Source organism: Leopardus geoffroyi, chromosome X (genome assembly GCF_018350155.1).
Source record: "Leopardus geoffroyi isolate Oge1 chromosome X, O.geoffroyi_Oge1_pat1.0, whole genome shotgun sequence".
Taxonomy (NCBI): Eukaryota; Metazoa; Chordata; class Mammalia; order Carnivora; family Felidae; genus Leopardus; species Leopardus geoffroyi.
Window position 1 is genome coordinate 34209792 of NC_059343.1, and position 10116 is coordinate 34219907.

The following is a 10116-nucleotide window of genomic DNA, read 5'->3' on the forward strand; positions in this document are numbered from 1 at the left end:
GTTCATTTGTTCACTCTCCAGTGGTGTGTTTGGTTGGTATTTTGTTGCTGCTGTTGTTCAAATTTTGCTTTCTTTGCGCTGCAGGTTCCTTTTTTTTTTTTTTTTTTTTTTGAATCATTCTTCATTAAATTTTTTTTTTTCAACGTTTATTTATTTTTGGGACAGAGACAGACAGAGCATGAACGGGGGAGGGGCAGAGAGAGAGGGAGACACAGAATCGGAAACAGGCTCCAGGCTCCGAGCCATCAGCCCAGAGCCCGACGCGGGGCTCGAACTCACGGACCGCGAGATCGTGACCTGGCTGAAGTCAGACACTTAACGGACTGCGCCACCCAGGCGCCCCCAGGTTCCTTTTTTAAAATCTTCCCAGTGGTGTATTAATTTTCCTATTCTTGTTAAGGTCTTCTATGGCTGGAGGGACTTATGGGTTGTATTTGCTTCCAAATGTATCTCTTGCCCACTAATTTTGTGGGGGCTTTAGTTTGCCACACTATTCTTTTCTTCTTGCTCAGGATTATGAGATTAGCCTAAGTGCTCTGTCTAGACCTAATATGATACAGGTGAATTCAGCTCAATGTCAGTGTACCTCATCCAGGTCCAATTTCTTTTATTAGTAGGGTTAGAAGAGTAAACTATGGTGTGAAACTATTGACACATTCTATCAGATAATATTGTATTTATGATATTGTAGCTTCAGTAAAAGGGGGTGTGTATATATCTATAAGAATATATAAAAATGTATATATAATGTGTATATATAACTTTTATATATGTTTATATAAAACTTATATAAATGTTTATATGTTTATATAAAATTTATATAAAAGTTATATATATAAAACAATAAATTGGGATATATATATATATACACACACATACACACATACACACACATACATCACTCAGGTTAGGACTTGAACTTATGAAATATTGACACATATCTTTTTTTTCCTATGTTAATTTAGCATTATAATTTATAAACTTTGAATCTAATTTCATAATTTTTTTTTTCAACGTTTATTTATTTTTGGGACAGAGAGAGACAGAGCATGAACGGGAGAGGGGCAGAGAGAGAGGGAGACACAGAATCGGAAACAGGCTCCAGGCTCTGAGCCATCAGCCCAGAGCCCGACGCGGGGCTCGAACTCACGGACCTCGAGATCGTGACCTGGCTGAAGTCGGACACTCAACCGACTGCGCCACCCAGGCGCCCCTCTAATTTCATAATTTAAACTCACCAAATGGACACACTTAAACAGGATAGAGTGAAGGAAGAACACTCTTCATGGTTCTATGTTCTGCAGTCAAATGTTCTACCCCCTTGCCTGTGTCCTCCTATGCTAGTGGTACAAGAAGGTCCTGGAATTCTAAGAGTTCCAAGAATAACCCATTGAGATGCTCCTAGATGGTAGGTAAGCAAACATAAAATGAGTCATGTACTCTTCTTATCTACCATACTCAAATTAAATGATTCATTTTCTATAGAAAGTTCTCAAAGATAGAAATGCTGAGAATATAACAAAAGGTAGTCTTTAGTATTCTCAACCTTTCCCGTGCTCTACGCTTCCTGGATTCAAAGCTAAAGAGGTTTTTTTTTTTTTTTTTTTTTAATGTTTATTTATTTTGAGAGAGAGAGCAGGAGAGGGGCAGAGACAGAGGGAGAGAGAGAATCCCAAGTAGGCTCTGTGCTGCCAGCAGAGAGCCTGACGTGGGGCTTGGTCCCTCAAACCGCAAGATCATGACTAGAGCCGAAATCAAGAGTTGGACTCTTAACCGATTGAACCACCCAGGGGCCCCTAAAGAGGTTTTCTTTTTTTTTTTTTTTTTAAATGAGATGTAACAAAAATGCTAACTCCAACATATTTAGACATGCCAGAACCTGAAAGCTTAAGGCTTACAGCCAACAGACTCATTACTGCCATGTTCCTGGGTTTTAGCATCTTCCTGTCTCTCTTCTCCCAGCTAAATCTTCATAAGGGTGTTTCCTATAATGACAGTTACAATGGGGTTATCCTTTCCTCCCTAGTTTAACTCAGAATATTATTATGTTATTTCTGCATTTTTGTACCTTGTGACAGTGGTTCCTCCATGGGCAGATGACAAAAAATACCTTGCTTCTTGACTCTGATCAGAAGAAAACCGGCCATTAACTGGGGACTGTAGCAAGGCCTTTAGCAAAGTCTCTCATAACATTCTGTAGTCAAGAAAAAATATGCAGGCTAGGTGATTGTACAATTAACATGATTCATAGCTGGCTGAAACAACATACAGCAAAAGTTGCTAATTAATGGACTGATATCAAAGCTGAAGGAGCTTTCCAAATATTCTATAGAACTTTGCCCTTTACCGAGTGCTGCCTTTTTCCTATTATCAATAACTTGGATGAATATATAGAATAGTGATCAAGTGTATGGGTACGATCTGAATGCATTAGAGCAAAAAATTAGGACCTAAAATATTGAAACAGGATGAAATAATGAGCCAAATCTAATGAGATAAAGTTTAAGTAAGATACATATAAAGTTTTGTGCTTTGGTCCAAAAAGAGCTGCACAAAATTTTGTTAACCAGCAGCATATGGGTGTAGCTGTTAAAAGAAGTCCATTAAAGTGGAATTAGGTGGAATTGTAAGGAAATAGATATTTGTTGGGTAGTGTAGAAGGAACATTAATTTTGGCATCAGAAAACTAGGTCAAATCCCAGCCCTGCTACTTTGGCCACGTAAACTCTCTGTTTCTCACTTCCTCTGTTGTTGTGAAGTTAAATGCATTGACATGTCTAAGTTCCAAGCACTTGTGTGCAATAAATGCAGCATAGAAAGTTACCATTTACAATAAAATAGGTGGCCAGGCCACTCCGTTTAGAAAAGACGGTGCTTGGAATGAATTCAAGATGCTACCCTTACAGGCAAATTGCAGCTACTTCCAAAGACTGACCAGGATGGATGAGCACCTCAAAAGAGAAGGTGAAAAACCACTGGAGGACCTGGGGATAGATGGTCAGAAGAAGCATGGATTTAAGGGAGACCGAATCTACCTTCAAATATGTGATGGTGTGCTGCACGGCCTCCTGGGGAGGCTCCAAGGAGGGACAGCTAATACTGGAGGACAGAAATGACAAGAATGTGGGCCAGGGTGACCACTGGGTGGGGGTGTTGGGAGCGATTTCAGTATAAGTGGGTGGTTGGAGGACATGCCCTTGAATAAGAGACTGATTGTTGTGTTTCTTGGACACTTTGCATTAAGTCGTTCCTTCTAAGTTCTGCCTCAAAGTAATCCAGAATCTCCACTACCTTGACTTGGGCTGCTTCCTAGCCTTAGAATTATACCACCTTCTCTCCAACGTTTGGCTGAACCTCTTATTTCTCGAATCTGCCTACTTTGAGCAGTTGACTCTTGCTCTCTATTTTATTTATGAATTTCTCATCGTTTAAAATGCCATTCCTCCCAACTATCCAAAGGACACAGTAGAAGGAGTAACTGGCGGACACTTTGGGAGATGGGCCAGCAACGCATGATTTTCTGATTGCTGAAGTTAGAAGGTAAAGTGCAAATTAGGAAGCAGAACTTAAGAGCTCCAGAGTTGGAGCTGTGGACCAAGAAGCTGGGGTGGGCGCCAGACCCCAGACAAGGCTTCTACTGAGATTTTAGCGTATTGGGAAGGAAGCAGAGACCAGGCGCTGCTAGCCTTGGGCCTGTTGGCGGAATACAAGTACTCAGAAGTTGTTTGTCAAGGACGACTTACTCTTCTCCGGAGGCAAAATAAAGCCTGGGCAGGTAGCTCAGCATCTTCAGCCAGTTCCAGATCTCGATTTGGGAAAATGCCTGAGGCAACCAGAGAGGCTGGCCGCCTCCGGCCGGGCCAGGGCCCGCCCGCACCCCTCCCAAGTGACCCCAGGGAACCATTTTTTTTTTTTTCCAGCCGCGTGTGAGGGAAAATTGACTGCGCGCCAGTTGCCAGGGACGCGGCCGCCAGTTCGGCGCGGCTGGGGTGAAAGAGGACGCTGGGGGGAGGGGGCTCTGGCTTCTCACTGGCTGGGGCGCGAAGGCTTATTTGCATAACATTCTCAGACGGCATCTGATTGGCTGAAGCTGGAGGGGCGGTGGTGGGGTGATTCTAAGGGCCCGGAGCCCTGGCCCGGGGACTTTTTCGTTCCGGAGTTACTCGGGTGGGCGTGAGTTGTTGCGCTAGCACCGGGGAGCTGAGGAGGCCCGGTTTGGGAAGTTTTGCAGGCAGGTGCATGAGCCATCTTTCTCTTACAGTATTTAAGAAATGTAAAAGAACGGGGACTGGAGTAAAAAACTGGAGGATTAAGAGTGACCTCGAGACTAGAGGAAGGAAGGAAACGGATCGGGGGATGGGTGGAGGCCAAAAGGGCGGCTTTAGGGGCCTTCTTTCAACCCGGGCTTGTTTGCTGCGATCTCTTTGCTAGATCACTTGGATTTCCGTTTTCTGTTAGTTATTATCACACCTTGTTGGAACTGGGACGAAGACAAAAAGAGGCAGGATTCCAGCATTTAATTAACTCAATCTGAAGTTTTCTTCCAGAGGCATATGTACTTAAAATATCAAGAGGGTCTGTAATGGGGGGACAAATATGTTTTAATTAATGAGAGGATCAGCTACTGCAAACCGGATATGTGTTTTTCTCGAGTTTTCCTCTTGCAATGCTCTTTGTAGCTCACTGGTTGTCAAGGTTTAAAATCAACCTGAACTGTTTTGTTCTCTCCTGCTGCCTAAGCACTAGGGGAAAGGGTCTGTGGCTCATCATAAACCATTTCCACATTTTTAAAGTTTCTGACTCTTCACATAAACACTTCTTAGCTATGATGAGGTCCTTCAGTAAGTACAATTAATCTTTGGAAGGTAGTTTAAAATTTACATAATTTTTACATCCACTGTCTTATTTAACCTTAACCAAAATTGCCTATAGCTCATGGGAGAAGCTCCATTTTGTTGATAAGGAAACTGACCCTGGAAAAGTTTCTAAGTCTCCATGGTGCAAGTGGGAGGATGAGATTTTCCCAACGCTTCAAATTTATATAATTATTTTTTGCCCTACATTTTTCTTTCCACTGATCCTCCCAAAGACTGCTAGGTGAGCAGGTGACATTACCTCAGTTTTATCGATAGAAAAACATGGGCTATGATCTGGCAGAGCTAATAAGCCCTGAAAGTGGAGGTCAGCAGGCTAGGCTCTGTCTCCAGAGGTCACTGACTTGGGTCCTGTTGCCCACAGGTCAGTCCTGGTAGCACCAAGTCTGATTGTTTGCTGTGGAAAACATTTAAATATCATCTCCAAAGTGAAAGAAAGAGTGGAAGAAATAAACTCCTTTATTAGGTGTCTCCCCCTTGTTTTGGCACTTCTTGTCCTGTGAGAAAACACTCTAGTAAAAGCACCCCTAAAAGATTTTAGAGAAAAGCAATTTAAAATTAGAAACTTGATCTTGCTGAATTATCTGTAGGACTGTTGGAGATCAGCCAGTGAAGGACATGGCAAGGGAAGCGAGATGGTAAAAAAAAACTAAATGAAAACGGGTTGTGGTTTGGAGTCCCAAAGTGTAATTTAAGGTGCAATGCTCTTAGAAGTTAAATTCAAAGATTTAGTACATGGCTTAGGCCCTATTAAATGACCCTGTGTTTTAAGAACTATCTTAGGAAAGGAACATTTCAAACTCCCCACCCCCTCCACCACCAAAAAATATTATTGGATACCTGCCTGCTTTTCTGTTAAATGATGAAAGACACCCAACACCGGGCCTAACTACTGTCACCCTCTCCTAGCCCTTTGGCAGCCAAAAAGCCACGTGGCCAGGGCTCTCCACCATCTCCGAGTAGAGGGACTTGGAAAAAAGTAGGTATTTGGCCACTGCTGCCCATTGCCACATCTGATCTCTTGGGAAAATGTGCAAATGGGATGGTGAGTTGCTCTTCATCCCTGGCAGCAGCTGTTAAGAAAAGATTGGGAAAGACCCGGCTTGGAGGGAGGCAAAAGCCTCCGAGGCTCCCCTCCCCCAGCAGTTGGCCAAGGCCAGAGCCACCGCGGGAACACCACGCGTCCACGTGCACCAGGCATGCCCAGCCACCCTTCTTACGTAAGAGCCCGGAGATGGAGTTGCCGCCGCTGCTGCTGCTGGTCCCTCTTCCCCGACGGCTAATAATAAACCAGGATCGTAGTTTCTGGGCCGTGGCCACTATCGATTCAGGGTTGGGGGCTCTGTTTGCAACCAGGGCTGTGCGTTTCAGTCATCCCACTTTGGGAGCATGTGCAAGGCCCACCCAAACCAACACGCCATCCCGCCCCCTGACCGGTCCGGACGCCTGCATCTTCACCCGAGCAGTGTCCGGCCCTCCTTCAGCTGTCCTGCTTGGGGCTGGCGGGGTGCGGCTGCCCCATCCCTCCTCTGCCCTGCCCTGCCCTGCCCTGCCCTGCCCGACCCGGCCCGTCCCGGCCTGGCCACTGCGCCCTCCCTCCGCCCGGGTATCAGGCGAGAGGCGGAGCTGGCCCGGAGCGCCCCGCCCCCACTCTAGAAGGGGCCAGGAGAGTGTTACTCGCGGTCATCCCGGCCCGGGCCTTTTATCTTGGCGCTGCCGAGAGGCGGGAGGAGGAGACACCGGGGGTGGCCCTTGAGCGCCGGCGACACCTTTCCGGGGCTCTATAAATTGAGCACCTGGAATGGGCAGGGGGCCGACGCCACTACTGCCGCCCGCAGTCACAGTCCGGCCACTGACCGCAGCAGCACCCTCAGGCCGCCGCCGCCAGCAGCGGGAACGCTGAGCTACCCAGCAGCAGGGTATCTCGAGGAGCAGCAGGAGGTGGGTGCCCCTGCCCCATCTCTGCCCGGTCGGCGTGGGTGCTGGGACTCAGGCGGCTTTTCCGAGGGCGAGGGGGGTGGGGAGGCAGCCCCTTTCTTCTCTCCGCGGCTTAGGCGGGCGAGTAGGTGGGACCGCCGGGCTGTGAGGGGAGCTCCCGGTGCCCGGGTGAGCAGGCACCGGGGAGGGCGCTGTGCGCGGGCGGGGCCGCCGGGCACCCTAGCCGGGTGAGTAATCTCTTTCGTCCCCGTCCCCCAGCCAGGCCTGGGCTCGACCCGCGGACCACGCGCCGCCATCGCGAGCTTCCGGGAGTCTAAGCTCCGAGCAGCTGCGTGTCCCGCAGGGCCGGGTTGCGAGCTAGACGAGAGTTGGAGAGGGCGGAGCAGGAGCCGGGAATCCCCGCGCACCGGCTCTAGCCAGGCCCCCGGCGCGGGCCTCGGAAAGCGCGTGAAGGCGGGCAGCCCGTCGCCCCAGCCGGCCACCCCGTGCCCCTGCGTCCCTGTGCCTCGGCGCCCGCCCGGCCACCATGATGCAGATCTGCGACACCTACAACCAGAAGCACTCGCTCTTTAATGCCATGAACCGCTTCATCGGCGCGGTGAACAACATGGACCAGACGGTGATGGTTCCCAGCCTGCTGCGCGACGTGCCCCTGGCCGAGCCCGGGCTGGACAACGATGTCGGCGTGGAGGTGGGCGGCAGCGGCGAATGCCTGGAGGAGCGCACGCCCCCGGCCCCCGGCCCGGGCAGCGCCAACGGCAGCTTTTTCGCGCCCTCCCGGGACATGTACAGCCACTACGTGCTGCTCAAGTCCATCCGCAACGATATCGAGTGGGGGGTCCTGCACCAGCCGCCACCGCCGGCAGGGAGTGAAGAGAGCAACGCCTGGAAGTCCAAGGACATCCTGGTGGACCTGAGCCACCTAGAGGGCGCGGAAGCCGGCGAGGAGGACCTGGAACAGCAGTTCCACTACCACCTGCGCGGGCTGCACACTGTGCTCTCCAAACTCACGCGCAAAGCCAACATCCTCACCAACAGATACAAGCAGGAGATCGGCTTCGGCAATTGGGGCCACTGAGCCGGGACGCCCCCGCCTGTCCAGCACCCTTACCGGCCCCATCTCTCACCCTCTTTCCCTCAAAGCTATTTTCTTTCTGGCTGTAGGGCGCGAAGGGCGATGGGCGGACTGCAAAGTTAGGCTGGGGGGGGGGGGGGAGGGGTGCTGCGTACTTGCAGGGGGCGCGGCGGGGCCGCCGAGAGGAAGGGGCCTCTTAGGGAAGTGGGGAAGAGAGTGGTGATGGGAGGCAGGATTGGGGGGCTCAAAGACCGCCCCTCCCGCCAGTGGGTGGTGGGGGGGTCTTGTGTTCTACGTTAGTGGGGATGGGACTGGGCTGACGCCCTGCATTCAGCCTGTGCCTTTCTTGGAGTTTCTTTTCTGTTCTTTCTGGAGGAGAGGAGTGGAGAAGGGGCCATGCCGGGTGCGGCGCGGGGTTGCCACACTTGGGAGCGCCCGCCCGGAGCCGGGCGCTTGGGAAGGCGGGGCGCGCAGCCTCGTACCGCCCTGCCGTTGGGCTGGTGGAGGCCGCAGCGTTGCTAGGATTGCATCAGTTTTCCTGTTTGCACTATTTCTTTCTGTAACAGTGGCCCTGTCTTAAAGTATTTCAAATCTCCTCCTTATTCTGAAACTTCGGCGATTCCATTGTGATAAGCGCACAAACAGCACTGTCTGTCGGTAACCGGTACTACGAGATTAATGATTTTCTGTTACACTGTATAGTTGTCCTGTGGCACCCCTACCCCATCCATTCCACGCCCTCCCCGCCCCCACCCCAGTGTGTGTAAGCTGGCACCGTGCCAGCTTGTACGAAGCTTGCCGCTCAGCCAGTGAAAATAATAATGTTATTATGAGAAAGTGGACTTATCCGAAATGGAACCATCTGACATTCTATCGTGCTGTACGTAGAATGATGAAGCGTTCCACTGTTGTTATATGTCTTAAATTTATTTAAAACTTTTTTTAATCCAGATGTAGACTATATTCTAAAATAAAGAAAGCAAATGTGTTAACGAAACTCGACAAAAGTTTGTTGCTTTTTCATCTGCCCGTGAATGGCCTAGTAGTGAAATAAAAATAAATTCAATTGATTCTTTTTTTTTTTTTGCAAAAGTCAATTTTATTTCCTCTCTGGTATTTCAGACTGGTGGATAATTGGCTCTGTAAGTACTCAGTTTGGTTTGGGAAGTAGCTACCACAAGATTCACTTCCAAGCTTTTTATTTGTAATTCAGTGCCCCGGAGAGGCCCGTACACCTCAAGAAGTTTATAGATACTTAAAGTATCTGGGAAGGGACATACGTTTTTCGACCACCTCGACCAGCTTTTTGCAGTGCTTAATTAGCAGTCTAAACGTTTTAAGAAGCCCAAGCACTGACTGAAGTGTTTAGAGGCATATAAACTAATTTCAAAGGCAGAAATTTCACTTGGCTACTGAGAAGTGAAAACTCAGAAAAGAAACACCAGCTAATATTAGTGCACGCACCTTGCAGGTCTTTATTTACAAGACTTTTCATGTGGGTCTTAAGAGATACTGAAATGTGTTCTAACGTGCGCTGTGGCCTCTTTTCACTAGTTCCCAGGGCAGTGCTAAGTTTTGCTAAGCGGTGCCCCGCAAGGCTTCCAGGTTTTCAGTGAGCTAGCCTGCAGCTGTGGACAGCAGATCTGAGCAAGTCTGCAGCAGGGGCCCCGGGGAACATTTCTTAGATGCCGGTATGATGCTTTCCTGGGATGGTGTTTTGCATTTTCTTTCTTTCTTTGTTTAGGGGGAGTAAGTGTCCGGTCAACTTCAGGTTTTAATCTTGAAGTCGGGAGACATCTCCAAGCTCATAGAGCTTGAATTTAAAATACACAGAATTTTGCAGCACAAACAAAAAAGCAAAATGTTTTCTGTGGTGGGGGCAGCTCAAGTCTATTATCAGCTTTCAGCAGCCGTGAAAAAATGGGGAAGTGTCAAGACCCTGTCAAGACCCGGGTGCTTGCCTTTGTCAGAGAAAGTCAATCATTAATATGTACAGATAAGGGGAACAGCACCCAAGGCAAGGCATACAGCCTCTCGCTTTGTATTCCCTTTAAAATATCAAAGTGCAAGCAGCAAATAACAAAGGAAGGAAACTACAGAAGCCATGTGGTGGAAGGAAACACCAAGACTTTGGAACCAGAGAGTGGTGTGTTCAAATCCTCTTGTTACTACTTATTAACTAGGAGTATTTAACCATCCATGCTCGTTGCCATGTTTGAAATGAGGGAC

At 48.7% G+C, this 10116-nt stretch overlaps 1 protein-coding gene across 1 annotated transcript; it reads left to right on the plus strand.

Annotated features, from left to right (window-relative positions):
* The first annotated feature begins 6512 nt into the window (after positions 1–6512).
* MID1IP1 (MID1 interacting protein 1) lies at positions 6513–8884 on the plus strand. The gene is made up of 2 exons (XM_045471040.1): positions 6513–6815; positions 7071–8884. Exon 2 carries the CDS (start codon positions 7339–7341, stop codon positions 7888–7890), a length of 552 nt encoding a protein of 183 aa, XP_045326996.1. The 5' UTR covers positions 6513–6815; positions 7071–7338; the 3' UTR covers positions 7891–8884.
* Positions 8885–10116: the final 1232 nt, after the last annotated feature.